Genomic DNA, 21645 nt, shown 5'->3' with positions numbered 1-21645 from the left:
TACTCTGTAGTGTTTAGGGGCTTTAAACTAAGTGACCAAATACTAATGAAACTTGTAAGAGAAGCCCCATAAAAATCCAGAGTAGACGTCACTTTTATGAGAGCAGCTTACACCTCTGGGGGCTGATCCTATGCCCTATAAAACTTGGGTTTAAGTTTAAAAGGACATTTACGTTATCATACCTCTTTAAGTAGGACATTCTATGTGAATAATTTTGTGTATTCACGTGAACTTCACAATAAAAAAATGTGTGTTATGAATGGAAAATAGACATCTAGAGATATATAACAAGGGGAATGGACCTTAGAAAGACACTAATAGTTGTTTATAAGAATAGTAAGCAAAAAAAAAAAAGGAGAGTATAATTTTAGCTCAGGGAAATTCAACATCTTCTGGCCTCTGTGTGCACCTACAGTCATGTGCATATACTTGCACACACACAGAATTAAAAATGGATAAATCTTCTAAAATACTTTATTAGAATTGGCTGATGGCTGTGCCAGATATGTGACGACTAGAAATACCAGGTGTTGCTCAGTCCTGGCTGCTGACCCAGGGTCTATGCCTGATTTATTCATAATGCTTCCCGGAACTGATCTGAAGTTTATGTGTTGCAGGTCCGAGTAGTTGGAGAGAAACTAGTGACAAAGGTAGAATGTGTGATCTGGCTGAGTGGCAATCAAACTCAGCTGCTTTCTTGTGCCAACTTGTCCCTATACAGTTATCACTCATCACTTTGAAAGTAGAATTCACTCTGAAGAGGAAAAGGTGGACTGGAGTCCAGAGCTGAGCCTAAACTGATAGGGGCTCCTGGAAACTGGTTGTAGCATAGGCTTTGCTTCCCTCATAGGCCTTATAAGCATCAGAAAACTTCCTATCGATAGGTGAAAAACAAATGATGCTAGAGAGATGTCTTGGGACTTAAGAGCACTTGGTTATCTTGCAGAGGAGTCAGGTTCAGGTTCATGCACTCACATCTGTAACTCCAGTTCCAGGAAATCTGATACTCCTTCTTGGTGTGAGAAGTCCTTCTGAATATGTGTTGCTTTTATTGATTAATGAATAAAGCTGTTTTCAGCCAATGACTTAGCAGAGTAAAGCCAGGTGGGAGATCAAAATAGAGATGTAGGTGGAATCAGAGAAAAGCCATGTAGCTGCAGCAGGAGACAGATGCCTTCTTCAGAGTCCCTGGAAACTTTGCTGGTAGGCCATGACCTTGTGGTGATGCACAGATTAATGGAGATGGGTTAGTTTAGATTATAAGAGCGAGCAAGCAATATGCTTAGGCTATTGGCCAAACAGTATTGCAAATAATATAGTTTCAGTGTGATTATTTTGAGTCTGAGTGGCTGGGACAAACAAACAGCCTCTGTTTACAGATTGGTCCCCAACGTGGGGCTAGCTAAATCCACATAAAACCTGAGAGAGCTTAGAAAGGAATTCTAGACAAAACAAAATGAAACGAAAACAAAAACAAAGTTCAGCTGCATTTAAAACAGCTTCTTGCTCTGTTTGCTGGGGGCAAGCAGAGATGCAGCTCCTTTAAGAGGTTTCCTGACTCAGCTTTAGTGGCAAGAACTGCGTGGTTTTATTAAGCGAAGGCTTCCTGGTTTGTGCTAGTCACAGGAACAGATCTGGCTCTTTTGGGGGGCTGAAGCCCACCACCCACTTCAAATCCAGATGCATATGTGCCTACTTGGGGTCTAGAAGAAAGTGGCTGAGACCATGCCAGGGGCTCAGCACTCCCTGCCTGGGTAGGTGTCAGGATTGGGTCTGTTAAGCATGCACAGGCAAGAAGTAGAGCATGGCAGATTCCCACTGCCACACACAGGGGTATTTCCAGACCGCACAGTGTGCTGCATGGAAGATTTAGCTTTTACTCAGATTAAAAGGGTTTATATGTTGCACGGTGCTTCCCAGAGTTGAGGTGGTGAGGACAGCTCCCACCTGGCAGTCTCAGAGGCAGTGAACATGTCTCTGCCATGTTGGAATGGGCAGAGCCAACAGGCAGGCCAAGTTGGTTCTATTACCCAGATAAAAGGGGTTTATGTGCTGCACACTCCTTCTCAGAGTTAAAGTAGTGAGCAGTCCCAGAGTTGACAGTAATGTTACCTTTGCCATATTGAAAGGCTGAGAGACGTGGAGGAGTCCTCATCCAGAACCACTGCAATCAAGCTGCTTACCATTTAAAAGTGCTCCTTTTCAGAAAATAATTACAGATATGCAATAAAGACAGATGCAGATAAAAAAGACTTTACATGGGTCACAGTGTTGAATAAATGTATGTAGGCTTGGAAGAGAGAAGAAAAAGAATATAGACAGTTATATAAGGAAGTAAATGGTTTTAAAGGATAAAACAATGTCTTTAAAGAGACAGTGTACAGATAGCCATGGACTAAAGGAGTAAAGATAATAAAATAAATACTAAAAAGTAATAGAGTAAAAGCAAATAAGCCATGTAAAGATGGAATATACACAGAGAGTCTGGATTATGTATATTATTGTGTTTTCTTTGGATTTTTTTTACTGTGAGGGAGCTAAGTACAGAGAGACATTTCATTGTGTGGGCTGCTAAGCTTCACCAACATATATATTTTAAAGGTATCTTGATTTCAAAATTTGGGTCTAGGCACGTGGTACATTGGAAAAGAAAAGAGGTTCTGCTTTTGTTTCTACAGAGGATGAGAACCTGTGGATTCCTTCCAGACTAATGTGGTTTGATGGAACAAGACCCCCTGAAAGGTCTTCATAAACCCCCCATGAAAATATTTTGCCTAACAAAATGCACTTCCTGTTTACTTATGTAATATATCCTTCTGGCGTCTTTGATGAAGTTGAAAAATAGATAGTTATAGTTTTCCTTAGTTATGATAAAAGATAGAGATAAATACTGTAACTATTATTCTTGCTTGATAACTGTTTTGTTGTATGTAATCTTGCTATATTAAAGCTAAAACCTTTTTATTTAAACAGAAAAGGTGAAATGATGTAAGAAGTCCTTCTGTATATGTGTTGCTTTTATTGATTAATGAATAAAGCTGCTTTCAAACAATGGCTTAACAGAGTAAAGCCAGGCAGGAAATCAAAACAGAAATGTAGAGAGAAAGAGTAGGTGGAGTCAGGGGGAAGCCATGGAGCCACAGCAAGAAACAGATGCCTTCACCGGAACCTGCCAAAACTTGGCTGGTAGGCCACAACTTCATGGTGATACACAGATTAATGGAGTTGGTTTAGTTTGGGATATAAGAGCTAGCTAGCAATATGCTTAAGCTATTGGCTAAACAGTATTACAAATAATATAGCTTCTGTGTGACTATTTCAGGTCTGGGTGGCTAGGAAGGAACGAGTAGCCTCTGTTTATACCTTTTGGCCTCCAAGGACACCAGATATGTATGTGGTGCATGTGCAGGCAAAACATATAAATATAAAAATAAATATTTTTTCAAAGAGATAGCCAGTATTACCTAATACATGCTTATCAATATTTTATTTTCAAATGATTTTTTTAAAGATGAGTGTGGTGGCACAAACCTTTACTTATTTATATACTTTTTTACATATAAGTGCTCTATCTGAATGTGTGCCTGAATGCCAGAGGAGGGCATCAGATCCTATTATAGATGCTTGTGAGCTGCCATATGGTGGCTGGGAATAGAACTCAGGACCTCTGGAAGAGTAGCTAGCGCTCTTAACCACAGAGCCGTCTCTCAAGACCATCACTTATAATTTTTTAAAAATACTGTAAAAAATTCTAATGAAATAGAAAGTTTATTTTCTAATTAAAAACAATTGTGTGGTCTCTGTACATGTGCCAGAGGATAAGTGCGTGTGTGTGTGTGTGTGTGTGTGTGTGTGTGTGTGTGTGTGTGAGCCAGAGGTGAAGTTGATGTCAGGTAATTTTCTTGAATACTTGATTACAACCTTATTTTTTTTATAAAGGGTTACCAGGAGCACATTAATTTGGCTAGGCTGGCAGGACAATGCACTCCAGGGATCTACCTGTTAGGGCCTCTCCCACCCCAGCACAGGAGTGCCAAATGTCTGCCACTGTGCCTGAATTTTACATGGATGCTGGCATGTCAAACTCAGATCTTCATGAATACATCATAGAGACAGACCCTTTACTGACGGAACCATCTAACAAGGTCGGCTTATTGTAAAATGATTATTTGAAAGAAAATAAAACGAAATCAAAACAGAGCAACAGAAAACTATATATTAATACTCTCCTGTTTTGTTACTGAGTTGAACTGTGATTCTCCCAGATACATATGTTGAAGGTTGTGACTTCTGAATATCATCTTATCTGGAGGCAGAATCTTGGAAGATGTAATCAAGTTAAGAGGAAGACACTTTTGTGGGTCCTAACGCAACATGGCTTATAGGAAGAGGAGCACACACGCATAGAGCTGTGGCAGAGCCTGCGATGAGACGTGCTGACCTGGATGCTACACCTAAAAGTCAATAGACACCAAGAACTGCTAGCTATTGACAGTCACTAGGAACAGGAGGGCTGCCACCTAGAGTCTCACATGGAGTCGGACGAGGCTGTGTTTAAGTCAATAGACACCAAGGACAGCTAGCCATTGACAGTCACTAGGAACAGAAGGGTTACCACCCAACCTCTCACATGGAGTTGGATGAGACTGTGTTTTGATTTCACAAGAACCCACAACTCTGAAAAATTAAGCTTGCATGTTTTAAATGACCATATTTTTGTTACTTTATTGGGAAGACCTAAGGGACGAAGACGATGAATTACCACAGGCCTTCTGTGAAAAGGAAACAACACACTGAGCTTCCATTTTCTAGGTGGGGTCAGAGTCAACAAAACAAGGACAAGAAGCAGAGTGGAAGAACAAGAATAATCTACTGAGAGAATCTGTCAAAATTAGCTGGATAATTTAGAACTTCGGGGGATATATGATTAATGTGTAATATCAACTATATTTCTGCAAAGCAGTATTTAAAAATGAAAAATTAAATATGTCATTATGATGACATTGAAAGACGGTTAACTTCTGATGAATAATTCTGAAATACCTACACTGAGAACTAGAGCAAATTCTTGAGAAAAAATAGAGAAGAGCTATATGAACGGAAGTAAGCATCATGTTTATGGATTAGTAGACTCGCTGTTTCAAAGGCATCAATCTTGCTCAGTTAGTCCAAAAATTCAATAGAATCCCAGTAAGAGTATTGAGAAAGGAGTTATAGGATACTAATATCTATCTAAAAAAATGTCTATGGAAATTCTGAAGATATAAAAAAGATGGAAAACTCACACCACCAGGTATGAGCTTTTATCATAATTCTATTATAATGAGTGTTATAGACCCAACCTAGACTGTGATCTGATACACAGCAGTAGCGATGAAGGAGAAAAAGATTATCTTTTGTTAAATGAACTGGATCAATGGAATATCCTCAGAGAATAATAAATCTCTATTCATAATTATAGTTTATAAAATGCATAAAAATTAACTTCAGATATGCAAGACATCTCAGGGTGAAATGTAAAACCGTGAAGTTCCCAGAAGAAAACAGAGGATGATCTCTTCGTGACCCTGGAGTAGTCAAAGAGCAGAAACCAGAGAGGAAAGTGCAGCTATGTTGTCAAGTGCTGATAAATCGGTCTGCACAAAGAATACCTGTTTCTCAAAAGATACCATTGAGCATGAATTCCAAAGAGAAGTCTGCAGGGTCAGGGACATAAGACAGAAGTGTGAATCTCAAAAAATATAAAGAATGCCACATTCACTTAATATAAATTAGCATAAATTATTTCTTTTTATTAGCTTTATTAACAGCCACATTTATTGCTTAAATAAAAAATGACAATATTTGATTATACAGTTTACCACAAAGTAGTTAAAAGACACATCATAATAATTAGATGTTAAGTTTCCAGGAAGGAGTTAAGCTGTAAACAAGACAAAAGCAATAATGTATGTTGCAATTCAAGGAGCAACCACTTGGCAAACACTATAAAAACGAAAAACTGAAAACTAAATGAAGCAGTCTATAATGTTAAAATTTTACATTAATTTGTAGTACACTCATGTGTGTGTGTGCATGTGTGTGTTTGTATGTGTGCATGTGTATTTCTATCTCATAGCACTGGTATGAGGTCAAGGCAAACTGATGGGAATTAGATTAGCTCTCTTCTTCCAACTTATGGATCCCGGAAATTACACTTGGGTCTTCAGCCATGATGACAAGTTCTCCTGCCAACTGAGCTATCTCACTGGCCCAGGTAAATAAAAGTTTGATTTCCAGGAACGATGACAAAAGACAGTACAGTAGGAATGGAGGTACAAAAATCAATGGGACACATAGAGACTAGATATCAAAATTTATAAATGTAGGCGAGACCAATGATACACTGAATGTCAGTGGACTAGGAAGTAAATAATATTGAAATATTTATAGCAGAAGAAAGATTCTATATATGATCTCTCAGACATTCTTTAAATATGAAGTCATGAGTGGCAGGTAGAAGTAAATTTAAATAAGGGTGATATGGAAATGCAGGCATGAAACAAGTGATGTGGATTTACCAACATCAAAGAGAATACATGCCTGTGAGTAATATCAGAATCAAAAAGAACTCTTTTACAAAATAAAACAGGTCACTTCACTAATACAACAACCATTCATGTGCACACAATGAATTAAAGACCTCTGGGGGAAATGGCAGAAGTGATGGAGAATTAGAATTATCATTAAAGATAGTTCCTTAAAATTGAAAGTCCAGTGAAGAACAGAATATGTAGCAAACCCTATGGGCCTGTCTAACTGGCATTTATAGGACAGCTGAATTCAACAAATTCAAAATACATATGCTTTTCCAGTGTATATGGGATGCTTTCTAAGCTAGAACAGCTACCACATATCAAAATTTTAAAATATCAGTACAGTTAAAAGGTTAAAATATCAAAGAGAATGTATTGTGACCTCAAAGATTTCAGTTAGAAATATACAAACATCATACATATGGAAAAGAATTGCTTATTTGGAAACACGGGGAAATTAGAAAGTGCGCTGATTTACAGATAATGGATATAGAACATCAAACGGCAGAACTCAGACAGGAATCTGCATCTCTCATCACATTTCAAAGGAAATTTAAGCTCAGTGATTTCAGTGTATTCATTAGGAACTGTGTGGGGGAAAAAAGGAAATTAAACCCATAGTAAGTATGAAGGCGATGATAAGCACGAGAAAGAAACAAACAAAAGGAAAAGGTGAGAAAATTAACAAAGGACAAATGCTTTTATCTGGGAAGATCGATAGGCTGGTAGACCCTGGCAAGTGTAATTAAGAACAAACAATGAGGAAAGAAATTACTAGAATCAGGAATGAATAAGCAGTGTCACTTCAAGGCTTGCAGACAGAATGATGGCAACAAAGGGCCGGTCATCATGTTATGGCCCAAATAACTGATGACTTAAACGAAACAGTTGAAATTCTCAAAATATTGCATGTAGTAAAACCTTCTATAGCTATTAAACTCTATTGCCAACTTAAAATAAAACAAACAAAAAATGTACGGACAGTGAAAGCCCATTCGGGATGGTGGCCTGACAAAGGTGGAGGGAGAGAGGAAACTTTACAAAGTTATGAATGACCAGTGTACATGCAGCATGGCATGCGTGATAGAAACATATCATACGCCACCAAACATAATTCCAAAAATTCCATAAAGGAAACTCAAGGCGCATAACTCTTACTTGCCAGTCTTATCAAGATTAAAAGAAGAAATCCCAATCTATTTCAATCTACAATCAATTCTGGAATCTGGAGAAGTTGGGAATATTTCCCAGTTTGCTTCATGAAGCTATCATTATTCTTGACCAGAATTAGATAATGAAATTTTAAATAAAAATTATAAAACATTCTTTCTTACAGATAGAAATGGATGGAAAATCTTTTAAAATTCAGTAAGGAAGTCAGCAGGAGTCAAATTTACGATCAAGGGAACCTGTGGTTTGATATACTTGTCAACATTAGAAATCTCCCAGCATTTGATCTTGGATATTGCTTTTGTCGTATGTTTTCCCTCTTCTCAATGAAAGCATCCTGCATCCCTAGAAGACCCAAAGAAGACTGTACCCATCCAGGAAAGCCGCTCCAATTCTCCCACCACGATGTGGGTGAGGAACACATCCCAGCAGTTTTAGGACAAAGGGAATGCTGACATTGTCCACCACGATGAAGATATCAGCATTTTACACCTCCTAATCTTACAGCCTTCACAGAAAGCATTCTATAATCTTAAACTGTTGGATTTCGCTCTTAGAGTTTTTCTATTGCTGTGAAGAGACACCATGACTATAGCAACTCTTACAAAGGAAACCATTTCATGTGGGCTGACTTGTAGTTCAGGGGTTTAGTTCAATGTCCTCATGGGGGGTTGGTTCATTGTCATCATGAAAGCATGCAGACAGACATGGTGCTGGAGAGGTAACCAAGAGTTTTACATCTGCATCGGCAGGCAGCAGCAAGAGAGATATCCTGGGCCTGGTTTGAGTTTCCAGTAACACACTTCTTCAAATGTATCAGGGCCACACCGACTCCAACAAGACTTTATCTCCTAATGATGTCACTCCTTATGAGCCTACGGGGCCATTTTCTTTGAAACCAGCACGGCATCTTTCCTAATTACTTTGTTGTAGTCTTGGCTTTAATGTTGACTGTGGTCCCTCTTACGTGCTGTCTTTTCATGTGGATACTTTTTAGTATTATTTTTATTATTTAATGTGTGTGATTGTTTCATCTGTATGTATATCTATGCACTACATGTGAGCCTGGTATCTGAAGAGGCCAAATGAGGGCACCAGATCCCCTGGAGCTGGAGTTACTGACAGTTGTGAAGTACCATGTGAGTGCTGGGAACGGACTGTGGGTTCTCTGGAAGAGCAGCCACTGAAAACTCTCAACGGCTGAGCCATCTCTCCAGCCTTGCTTTTCATTTTGTAACTTGAATTCACCGATTTTCTTTTGGAGTCCTGTGTGGGAAGCTGTAAAGTCCCCTCCCCCATTTCCTTGCACCTCCCAGGCACACACTGGAGGAGGAATCCTTGAATATAAACAGCACAGGCCCAGGCGTCTGGATCTGCCCTAAGCCTGATGTAGCATGGCTAGTTGCAAGATTACCCTCTCCAGAGTCCAAGCAGAAAACATGCTCCCTCTCTTTTCCCTGGGATACAAGAAAGGTTTCCTAGTCTCTGACATGGAAGGGTGCTTTGTTTTAGTCTGTGGATTTATGAAGAACTCTTCATTCCAGCTCCCTACCTCTCACAGGGACAAGATCCAGCTTCCTTGAGGGTCTGCGTTAAAAGTCTCGACTTCCATCCTTGAATCTGACCTTGTTCTGCCTCTCCCTGGGTTCCGGCAGCAATATCAGCTTGTAGGGTGCATGGGGGTTTGTTTCCAATTCTAGTCTGTAGGATTCTAGTCTGTCACAGCCTATTTCTGTTTTGTATGTTTGCCATTTCTGTATTCTGAGAAAGGGATTAAGGGGTGAGCCTACATATCCCAGTAGGCTTTACTCTCAGATCGTTTTATACCATACAAATGAAAATAACCGGGTATTGAAAACACGAGGTAGACCTGGACTTACAGCCCTACTTATTGGCATTAGTGATACTAACACCTCAGATCGAGGAGCAACCCAGTTAAGGGACTGACTGTGTCTGCAGATCCTCCAGGTGTCTGGGCAAGCACACGGCGTAGACAGGTATTGACCCCTTGTCCCATTCAAAGATGGTTATTTTCTAGGTTTCTGATCTTACAGGGTACAACATTACTGTTATGTTTTGGGCTCTTAAATGTGACTTGTGCTTCCTGCAATGTGTTCCCAGGAACCACACACAGGAGAAGAGGCTCATCTATCTCTCTGTGGTGCTAGCCAGGGTTCTTAGGCACTTGCAGAGTGTGAGTAGGGGAGCAAGTCCAGCGATTGCACCACCAATGCAGAGGGTTTGACAGGGAGACACTTCCAGCTGATGTGTTTCCCCTCTCTGGTGTTTTTATTCTCTCTCTCTCTCTCTCTCTCTCTCTCTCTCTCTCTCTCTCTCTCTCTCTCTCTCTCTCTCTCCTTGCTAGCAGCCAATCCTTTGCACCTCATTCCTTCTCCTGGAGATGAGATGGGGCGTACCCAGGAACCAGATGTACACCCAATCTGTTTGCCAGATGTCTGCCTACTGTCCCCTTCCCAGGCGGAATACTATTTCTTCTTTAAGGGGAGCCCTGGTCGATTGTCTTTTTTTTTTTAATGAACCTTCTCCAAAACCAGTCAGTTTTCTTTCTTTGCTCTTGACTCTGCAGCTGTCAAATTTTGCACCGACTCTTTGTACTCCTGTCCGCAAACAGCACGGGTGTGTGTCAACACACTCATTCCAAGGGTACAACATGCCACTGCAAACCGTGTGGCTGGACTCACTTCCCCATTCCCATGCTTGGGGGGTACCTTCCAGCTTAGTCATTTCTTGAGAAGCCTGTCCCTCATTTTTAGGGTCACACTGTCTAATCCATAGGAGTGACAGTCTGATGGCTCAGATGCTCTGGAATCTGTGGGAAGACAGGGAACAGAAGCCCCTAAGGGAATACAGGGCAATCTCCAAAGTGGGTTTTCTGTACTGTGCTTCTGGGGATACATGGGGTCCAGCCTTCCTCACCTCTGATGACGGCTCTCCTCAATATCTTCCTCCCTTCTCAGAATCACAATGAAGAAGACTTCTCGGGCTAGGACCTCTGTGGCTGGTTCCTTTTACCTCTCCTTGTTCTTTTACTGTTCTTTGAGTCCCAAACGCCTACACAACCAAGTTCTGGCTTGTCCATCAAACAAGGGATTAGAGTTAAGATTTTAATTTTCCAAACCTGTTGAGAGAGGGAGAGAGAGAGAGAGAGAGAGAGAGAGAGAGAGAGAGAGAGAGAGAGAGAGAGAGAGAGAGAGAGACCAGGCTCCCTGCTGGGAATATCACACCATATATTTGCCACGCTCCTCTTTCCAGAGAAAGCCTTGTCCACATCCAGCTGGTCCCTGGAAACACCAGGTCCTGCAGGAAATGTCACAGGGTTGGTTACTCCTCCCTTGTCTACCTTGTCTGGCTGGGGAAACTTCCGAAGCCTGTGAGGCAGATGCTGGCACCAGAGAGAGTCCCGAAAGACTGGGTCCTGGTGGGCGAGGGATTGGGAGAGCAGGAACTGTTCAGGGGGTGAGTACTGCAGGCAGTTGATAGCAGGATCAAGCTGCACCGGGTCAGAGGCCACTGACCAGCTGAGCAGAGATGCAGTTCCCCTGGAGGCCGCGGAACCGCTCGGTTCTGCGAGTGCCCGCGAGGCGGGGGCGCGCTGTCACGTGTGGGGGCGCGCGGCGGCGGGAGCGCGCAGCGCTTTAAAGGCGCAGAGGCGGCTGGAGCGGCTGCTCGGCCCGGGGCGGACGGCGGCCGCGGCGTCTCCGGCGATATGTGCGGCGGACGGGGATGCATTTGGCTGGTTCTGGCCGCGGCGCTGCTGCACGGTAACCGCGGCGCGGCTCCGGCCGCACTCACCCGGCGCGGGCTTCCGGGAGCAGGCGCGGGCGGATGGGCAAACGGGCAAGCGGGAGGGTGGTCCCGGGCTCCGGCCGGGGCGGGGTGGGGTGGCGGCCGCGCGCTGAGGCCCGCTGGGCTCTCTGCTTCCCAAGTGTCCCTGCAAGGCGAGTTCCAGAGGAGGCTGTACAAGGAGCTGGTAAAGAACTACAACCCGCTGGAGAGGCCGGTGGCCAACGACTCGCAGCCGCTCACCGTGTACTTCTCCCTGAGCCTCCTGCAGATCATGGATGTGGTGAGTGTGGCGCGGCGCTCGGGTCGCACACCCTTCTGTCCCAGATGGGGCGGCGTGCTGGGCAGGACACCCCCACCCACAGCCACCTGTGCGTGGGCACTTGGGTCGCGCCTTTCTCACAGCTAGAAACTCCGGGCCAAAGTGTCCCGAGTTGGGAGTCAGTAGCAGGAACAGGATGCGTTGGTCACTTTCCGTGTAAAAAAAAACTAGTGTAGTCCTGTGCCCGATATAGTTTAGTCACTTAAAGGCTTTTTTTCTCTCCTTAGTGACTGCGTAGTGCCTTGGCGGGGGCCTGGCCTTTCTGCTGCCAGTATGTCTGTGTAAAAGGCTAGCTGGAGGTGTTTAGAACCCCGCTCCCATTAAGGTGATAGACATTGTTTTTATTTTGTGAACAGAACGGGTACTGGCGATCCGTTTTGGAGGATTTCAGGCAACTGATAGCAGTTCCTTCGACCCCTTGCAGCAAGCTACCAGATTTAGGCGACACGCCCCTGCGGTATCTGTGTCAGCTTTTTTTGTTTGTTTGTTTGTTTTCCTTCTTCTAGCAAGGCTGCTTGTATGGTTTTTTATAGGTGGAATTTTCAAACAGTGCCAATACTTAGAAAGTTTCCAGTGTCGGTTCTATACAAGGTTTGTAGTGGATCAAGTGCAACAAAGGAGTGGTTGTGTTCGTCAGGAGGAACTACTGTGGGAGGAAAGAGGTACCAGAAAAATCACAGCTCCAGGTAGGAAGTGCAGAAACCCACTAAAGGCTGACCTAGGTAAAGTGGCATGGCAGGTGGTACTTCTCCCTCCCACGCTGCTCTTCTCAACCTAGTTTTCATGATGAATGTTCTGTCTCTATACTATACCCGTTAAATCTGCTTTTCCTACTATGGCAGGCTCCTGCTTACTAAGTATTTGTGTGTAATTTGGGGACTTTATCATGAGAGAGGTAAAGACAGCTGCTGTCCCATGGGCAATTGTTTTCTGAGTTTACAGAGCACAGACTTAAGGGAAGGAAGAAATCTTATCGGTTGTGAGTTAGAGTTGCAGACACTGAGGAGGGCAAAGTCATGGAGCAGAGCGCAGATAAGAGAGAAATAGAGGTAGCAAGCTGTGATGTGGAGGAGGTGCAAAGACCGCTGCGGGGTAGTTAGGGTCGGATAGAACTGTAGAACAGTTCAGGTAAGTAAGAGTGGAGAAGTTGTTTCTGCTGCTTCTGGCTTTGCTAGTCTCTGGATGGTTGACTAGGACGTTTCATAAACGCATGAGCTCTGCTCCTCTGTTAACAGAATGGACACTTTGCCAGCCATTGTGATGCGCTCAGGACAATATGAATAACTTAAAGATTCCTCAAAGCCAGGTACACAGTTGTGGTTATTTTCATGCAAAAACTACAGAAGGAAGGAGTCAGGTAGCTAGGCTAACAGGTTTCACGAGAGTCACACAATAAGATGCCTTTCTCTGCCTCTACTTTCTCTGCCAGGGTTTGCTTTGACCAGTCAGTCTTATCATGTGCTCTATAGCAGCTTCTGGTGGGGTAGTGAGCTTTATGGTATGGTCACTCAGTTGACATTCTAAGGCTTTTGAGAAGACTCTTGGGAAACCTGGTTGACGTGTTAATAAGGCTTGTTGACTCTTAACTAGGGTCAATGATGTGGGAAGAAATAGTTATGTTAGAAAATTGGAAAAAGATTAAAACAACATATCATATATCTTTATGTATTGCCATATCCGTTGTTGGAAACACACATGCGAAGAGGGTATGAGCAGAGGTCTAGAGGAGAATGAGGTTCGGGAAAGTTGTGGCCTCACCTGAGCCTCGGATCTAGCTGTGCACACATTGAACTTCCCACTAGGCAATGCTGCGCGTTTATGGAGTGGCCTTGAGAGAGCTGCTTAACTTTTCTCAGCCCTGCTTCCTCATGTGTAAAATGAGAACAATCATTATCCACTTCATGGGTTTTGAGAGGATTAACAAAGAGAGGTTCTTGCCACATGCTGACAATTTGCTGAAAGCTTGCTCCATCTTAATTATGCAGTCTCTCCTCTCAGAGGTCAGGAAGTCCATTCCTAGAGAGGTGTGATCATTTGCCCAAGGATGCCCAGAGATGACAGGCAATCTGCTAAGGAAAACGCTCACGGATTGAGTTTACATGCCCTTTACCCATTCTAAGCTGCTGCTTTTTGACTTGGTAACTAATTTTTGCAGAACGGAGTCAACTGGACGGACTGTAGCTTATTGAATGTGGCCGTCTTAAGCATCTTAAGAGAAGGTTTTTACATCAGGCTGAAGGAAATACATAAACGCTTTTATTCCAATCCTGTTTGGCTCTGTCTGGTTTTGAAACAGAGCCAGGTCGTTCTTGCTGAAATTTCAGCACTCTGGACAGAGACACCAGAGCTCATGAAGTTTATGCCTTGCTGTCTTGATTAGTACTCCTAGGGGTCATTTTGCTCATTTCGATCTACTGTTCCGTAGACCAGGGTTGATTCTCCCCAATTTATTATTGTTCCACACCTTTCTAAAGCATAGGTGTCCTGCTCTCAGGAATGTGGAGATGGTATCCTCTCTCTTTCTTTCTCTCTCTCTCTCTCTCTCTCTCTCTCTCTCTCTCTCTCTCACACACACACACACACACACACACATCATGAAAGGTTGTTTGCACCATATATTCCATGTGTGTTTATAGGACTCCCAGTGTAGGCCTTATTAGGTTCTGAGAATTTACAGATGAATAAAAGAGAACTTCTACATGTAGCAGCTACACAATCTGGCTGGATCTTAGGCTAAGAAATAAATCTAAGATTTTCTTATGTGATGGAATTTAACATAGTTTGCAGGCAAAATCTGCACGTGTGCATAGGGAAACATTCATTTACAGTGATAGTGGCAATGACTGGAGTGGTTTTAAAAGCAAGAGGTTGGATTTCCAATAGGAGTTTCCCAGATGGAGAAAGCAGGAAGAGTTTCCCTCGTAATGGCGAGGGGGATTGTAATTGTGGGTCGGGGGAGACACACCTTCAGCTGGGTTTTGCCATAAGACCCTGGCTCCCTGCCTTCAACTAGGTGTTTCCATGGAATTCTGTCTCCATTGGTATTTGTGTAGGTTTGTTTGCAAGACTTCTCAGAAAAAATCTATGCTCATTAAAAGTTCAAAAATATTGGTCAAATCATAGATAGTTTTATCAACCCCTTTTCAAGTTTATATTCTTTTTTTAAAAAAAAAAGTGTGATTTTTCTCTGGTCGAAAGTGCTAGGGTGTGAAGTATCTTGAATACGGTATAGAGTTCACATGTTGGCCTGTGCTCTTTCTGAGCGTCACAGACTGTGCATGAGGAAGTAATGAGCCAGAGTTTTGTAAAACCACAGACTAGCTTGCCAGATCCTATTGTCCTAGAAGTGGGAACATTCCAACCATAAGATTTTTGTTGAATCCAATAAGTATGAATTATAGATTAGAATGAAAAAATGTGCATATGTTTTAAAGATAAAACATGGGTATTTTGAGGGTTTTCTGTGTCCCCTGTGGTCTGTTCTAGTTATTTGGCTGTCCCCTTGGTGAGGCACTCAGTAAAGAGTGGGAAGGCACTGGTGAGTTTCTGAGCAGGAGCGCAAAGTATCAGGGTCTATATTTAGAAGACACAGAAGCCTTGAATGTGGGCCAGGCTAGAGAGGAGAGTTTGGACAAGGACACAGAGATCTTTCTTAGTTTATTTTCTGTTGCTCTAACAAAATAGCTGAGACTGTAATTTATAAAGAAGAGGTTTGTTTTGGTTCCTGGGTGTAGAAACTGCAAAATCTGGGATCACGGCCATAACATCCTCTCGGAGCCTAGTGAGGGCTTTCGTGTGGCTTGGACTCGGAGCAGAAAGCAAAGGGGAAAGTGTGACCATGCAGAAGAGGCTAGACACAGGGGCAGCCTTGGCTTGTAACTGCTTCTTGAGGTAGTTGATGTAATCTCTTGAGAAGTAACCAGGTTCTGTGAGAAAGGCATTTATGAGGGCTCTGTCCCCAGGACCCATACACCAGTCACTAAGACTCACCCCGATATGACTGTATTAAGGAATTAAACTCCAATACCTGTACTTTTGGGGATAGATTTAAACCATAGCAGAGTTGAGCACAGCATGATCTCTGTGGCAATGTGGAGAAGGAGAAGATTCAAGAGATATTTTTGTATATACCATCCACGATACATAATTGTGCCTAAGCATCATGGACATGACAGACCAGTTAAGTGAAAGTGCCCCCTATCCCTATGCATACTCAGTTTTATAGTGATTCTTAACATACTTCATGGGCTTTTTGCCGGGCTGAGCATGAGGTCACTACCCCATTCCTATGCATTCATAGGAAATCATTTCTAAGACTTGCAGATGGAGGGTTCTGAGTTGCCACTGGTTTTTATAATATTTCTCTTCTGCTGCGATTTGGCCATTTACCTGGACCCATGCATCAAAAGGGTAAAATAAATATGCAGTTATAAAGATATCCCCAGAAGGGTAACATGTTTTAAGTGAATAATAGAAATCAATATGTAGTTATGAACAAAAAAACACATGATTATGCTTGAATGGATTTTAGAATTTTAAAAGTTTCGGATTGCGGAGCTTTCTGGAAGCGTTACACAAGTCAGTGGAACTGGAGGTATATTTGAGTTTGCTGCTGTGGAGGGCAGGCGTGGTGGGGAGCCCAGTTTCCTATGAAATTGGGGTTATTTGAAGTCCCTTTGGTGTCCTCCTGCTGACATTCAGTAGATTTTGTGGTTTTTATTTACTAGTTGCATTTAAAGTGGTGTGCCTCTAAATGAAAATCATGCTTCCAGGGGATATCTAAGCAGAAATGACCAAGGCGGAAAAATCAAGAGAAGTTCTAAGTTCACAGCAAGTGCAGAGATTTCCCCCTCAGCCTCCTCTGATCAGCATTTCCTGTACAGCCGTATATGTGCGAGCGAGCCTGGCGAGTCTACACGGACACACCAGCATAGCTCTCAGGCTGTGCCTTATATCTAGGCTTGGACAAATGGATCTCCATATGCTTGTGCCCACCTTTGGAGCATATACAGAATGGAGGCGCTGCTTTAAAAATCTTTGTTGATATTCCCCTTTCTCCATATCTTTACCTCAAACTGTCACATCCGCCAGTATCTTTACTCATTAAATCATTTTCCTTTCCAGGGACTGGGTGTTAGTTGAACTAGTAAAGTGCTGACCATGCGCTCGTGAGGACCTGAGTTCTGAACCCCAGAGCACATGAAAAACTGGGGTTGGCATCTGTCATTCTTGTACCTCAGTATAGGGAGGGAGGCAGGCAGATCTGTGGGGCTTGTTAACTGGCCAGCTTCACAGAACCTGTTAGATTCAGGTTCAGCGAGAGACCCTATCTTAAAAAATAAAGGAAGAGTCCACTAGAGGGAAGATACCCAAGGTTGAACTATAGCCTCCTCAAGCATGTTCATGCACCTGTAGTAATATGTATGTATACTGCACACATTACACCACACACTACACCCCTGAAAAAATGCTTTTTAGAATGTGATATAGTTACGGTCATCTCTTTGTAGCCCTTGAAGATATTCTCCTTTCTCTTAGTAACAGGCATTTGAAAACCTCCATTTTTTTTCATGGCTTGCTTGTTCATTTCTTTTCTGCGTTGAACAATAGGGCATTGTGATTGTATTAGTTTATTTATCATTTCACCTATTGGGGCACATCTTATTTGAACCTAAGTTTTGGCAGCTATGAATAAACACCTGTGATACCTCTGTGTTCATGTTTTTATGGAGGCTTAAGTCTTAGAAAATACCAATAGGAGCACTTGCAAGACTAAATGCTAAGGACGTGTTCCACTTTGCAAGGAAAACCCAGGCAAATCTTCAGGGTAGCAGTGAGCGTTTCTGTTACCCTCTGTCCACAGCAGCATTTGGTATTGTTGAACTTTCAGATTCTGTTGATTTCAGCACTTGTGTAGTGGTACCTTATTGTCTCATTTGTGTTTCCCTGATATGTGCTATGGAGCATCTTCTTGGGATTCTTTGCCATCTGCTTTTCTTTAGGGTCTATTAAAATCCTTGACCCTCTTTTTAAGTGAGATCTTTTTTCCTATTATTGCATATATTTGAAAGCAGCTGTTTATCAGATGTGTCTTATGGAGTGTGTATAATGGTTGGTTTGGCTTTTTGTTCCAACAATGTTTTTTTTTACATTTGGTGAAATCTGTTGTATGAATTGTGTCTTTAATGAATTTTGCCTTTTGTGTTTTTTTTTTCTTTGTTAGACTAGACCGTTTCACATTGGTTTAGCTCTGATCCATTTTGAGTTATTTTTGTGAAGGATATAGGTATGTATACTTTTGGGTACAAAGATAATTTTTGGTTTTGGTATATCATTGATTTAAAAGTATCTGTCGCCGCTGTTCGTACAGATTTATCTTGGGGGCTCACTCTCCTGTTCTGACGTGTGTGTCCTTTCCCTTGTTCACAAGGTTAATATAACAGTCTTAGAGTTGGGCAGTGCCACTGCCCAACCTTGTTTGGTTTTGATATTCTAGATCTTTTATGTATGCACTTCAGGATTAAATTTCCAATATCCACAATATCTTTTGACTTGATTCAGTGATTCTTTTTGAGTTTATGGATGGACCTTCATGTCATCTGCAGACAAGGCTATCGCAGTTCCTTTCCCAATGTGTGTATCTTTGTTCCCATTTTGTGCTTTATGCTATTGAAGATGAGTAATGAGAGGAACAGTCTGTCCTTGCACACATCCTTGACAGCGAAGCTTTGAGTCTGTCACCATTCGTTATGAATTTAGCTATAATTGTTCAGCCTTCTTTGTCTAATTGAGGACGTTCGCCCATATTTCTGATTTATTAAGTTTTTATATCATGAGTGAATATAGAATGTTTTTCAAAGGCTTACTTGTGTCTGCTGATATGGCAGTGGGATTGCTATTCTTCTGCTGGTTGGTGTGATGGGTTTTACTAACTGATACCTGAATGTTGAACCATCCTCACATATTTGTGATAAATCCCATTTGGTAATGGGGAATAATTCTACTTACACATTGTTTAGATTCAGTCTGCTCAGACTTTGTTGGTTTTATATTTGTTTTGTTATTTATTGTCTGTGTGTGCACATATGTATATGTCTGTGTATGTTTCTCTGTGTATGCTTGCACCACAGTGCTCATATGGTGATCAGAAGATAGCTTACAGGAGTTAATAATCTCCTTCCACACGGGTCATCAGGTGTGCTATCAAGCACTTCACCCTTTGAGCCTTCTTAAAGATTTCATTGTTGAAGATTTTTACATTTGTGTTCTAGAGTTATGTGACTTCATAGAATTATGCAGGAAATATTTCTTTGCCCTCTCAAAGACAGCATTGAAAACTGGTGCATTTTCTTAATTTCTGAACCGGCTATTCTTTTTGTTTTTCTTCTTAAAAAACTTAGTGATTGATTCACTTTCTTTAATAAATATCAGCCTATTCAGCCCCACATGTATGTATGCACATAATTTGACAAATTATTTATTTAAAAGAAATGGTCCATTTCATTTAGGCTATTAAATTTGTGTGCACATGCTTATTCATATATTAGTATATTTATATCATTTTAATGTCACAGGGTTGGGATAGTGGCCTCTTTTTTCATTTCTGATATTAGTAATTTATGTTGTCTTTGTTTTCCTACTCTAAATAGAGGCTTGTCAATTCTATTGATCTTTTCAGAAAAACAGCTTTTAATGTTCATTTTGTCTATTGATTTCTTATTGTCAAATTAATTTATTTCTATTATAATTAGTATTTGGATTTATTAATTTGTGTTTTTTCCCATAAAGTAGAGACATTATTGATTTTAGATATTTCTTCTTTTTAAATGCTGCTCGGTGCTACGCATTTCCTTCTAAGCACTGATTTGACTTAGTCTTACAAGTTTTGAAAAGTCATGTTTATTTTTATTCGATTAAAATATTTTTTAAGTTTTATTTTTCAGGCACATGTCTAGAAGCATAGTCTTCAAATCTCTGTGTGTCTGGGGAGGGGTGTTTCTAGGTACTTTCTGTTACTGGGTTCTAGTTAAATTCGGCTATAGACTCAGCACAGGCTGTGAGATTGATGTCCTTTTTTGTTGTGGTTGTTGTTTATGGGTTTCTCTGTAGCTTTGGAACCTGTCTGGAAATAGCTCTTGTAGACCAGGCTGGCCTTGCACTCACAGAGATCTGCCGGCCTCTGCCTCCGCCTCCTGAGTGCTGGGATTAAAGCTATATGCCAGCACCGCCTGGTGAGATTGCTGTTCTTTTAACTGTGCAACAGGGTGCTACAATACCCTTGATCACACAAAATGTTCCATGGCATTTTATGAATATGTGTTCTTCTAAAGAGATGGATTGTATCCAACTCATTGGAGATCTCAAATACACCTGTGTCCTTAGCTGATTTTCTGCCTGAAGCACAGGTACATTTATTCCTTTTGGTTATAGGTAGGTAGGTAGGTAGGTAGGTAGGTAGGTAGGTAGGTAGGTGGGCAGGTGGGTGGGTGGGTAGGTAGATGAGAGAGAGAGAGAGAGAGAGAGAGAGAGAGAGAGAGAGAGAGAGAGAGAGAGAGAGAGAGAGAGAGAGAAACACACAGAGAGAGAAACACACAGAGAGAGAGAAACAGAGAGACGGACGGGGTGTTCCTATGTAGCCCAGTCTGGCTTCAGCGTCCCAGCTACTGACATGGCATTGTAAGCAGCAAGCACATCAGTGTTTCTAACAAAGGCTTTTAGCCGTGAGGGCGTATTAAACTGCTTGCAGTTTTATAACCTTATGTCTGCTCTAATCTGATCCTCCATTGTCAGGCAATATGAAGGGTTGTATGTCCTGGGGAACTGACCCCGTTTTCATTGTGCAGCTATAACCTTCATTCATAAACACATTGCTTGCTTTGAGTTCTTGTGTTAATGTCCTTTTCAAAAATATTTACCATTGGCACCGTATATTTTTCTCTTTGTACTTTTCATCTCTGTTTTCATATTTAAGAAAGTTTCTGTATTGAAGACAATACAGAATTGGACTTTGCGTTTTCATCTACTTCGTTTCTTTTAGTCGCTACATTTAGACCATCGAACCAAATGATTGTTGACATATTTGGATTAACATGTGCAATTTGATTTCTGTTAGTCACATGTTATACTCCTTCTAGTTTTCCTACTTACTTTGCCCTTTCCTATGCTTACTTTCTTATATTTACTTTGTCCTTCCTTACCCTTTCGATGTTTTTGTTTTTGCTTTCAGAGTTTGTATGGGTTAGTCTGACACTCAGAGGCTCTTCTCTGGCACCTCTGAGGAAAGAAAGCACTTTTTCATTTTCCTTACCAGGATATGGTCTTCAGCATTTCTTTGGGCTCTTCCTTAGAATCTTCCTTTCTTTTTGTCACCATCTGTTCTTGCATGGAGTCTGCTTCGTCTACCAGAGCTTTCATGTTCAGTTGACAGTTTCTGGTTTTTGAAGGCTTCAGTTCCAGCATCCCTGTCACGCTTGCCCTTTCTGACTCTTCACGTTGCTTTTTTTTTTTTTTTGCCTTTCAGAGTGTTTTCTGACGTTTCCTTACAGCCAGATATGATGGGCTGGATGGAGGAGTTCCAGTAAATTAGCCATTGCTGATAAGGATTGGTGTGGGAAGAGAGGAAGTGCTTCTTCGTACTGAGATCAAGTGCCAGGCTTTGCTGAGCCCGGGCCCCTGGACTGTGGAGCAACCATTCAGTCATTTTCTTTCTCATTCGGTGGAACAGACTGGCTGAGGCTGGCTGGAATTGGTATCATTCTGCTGTAAGGCAGACAT

General features: G+C 41.8%; 1 protein-coding gene across 2 annotated transcripts in view; it reads left to right on the top strand.

Moving 5' to 3' along the window:
* The first annotated feature begins 11340 nt into the window (after positions 1–11340).
* The window catches only part of LOC142837536 (neuronal acetylcholine receptor subunit alpha-7), a 105812-nt gene continuing 95507 nt past the window's right edge, over positions 11341–21645 (top strand). Inside the window, exons 1-2 of one of the 2 annotated variants that reach the window (XM_075952665.1) lie at positions 11341–11527; positions 11693–11832. In XM_075952665.1, the coding sequence (XP_075808780.1) occupies positions 11473–11527; positions 11693–11832 (195 nt within the window). In that variant the 5' untranslated portion in view covers positions 11341–11472. The remainder of the gene's footprint in view (positions 11528–11692; positions 11833–21645) is intronic. The other variant, XM_075952666.1, reaches the window with a different exon arrangement.

Source organism: Microtus pennsylvanicus, chromosome 18, assembly GCF_037038515.1.
Source record: "Microtus pennsylvanicus isolate mMicPen1 chromosome 18, mMicPen1.hap1, whole genome shotgun sequence".
NCBI classification, from domain to species: domain Eukaryota; kingdom Metazoa; phylum Chordata; class Mammalia; order Rodentia; family Cricetidae; genus Microtus; species Microtus pennsylvanicus.
Note: the sequence above shows the minus strand (reverse complement) of the source record. Positions and strands in the feature narration are given on the sequence as shown.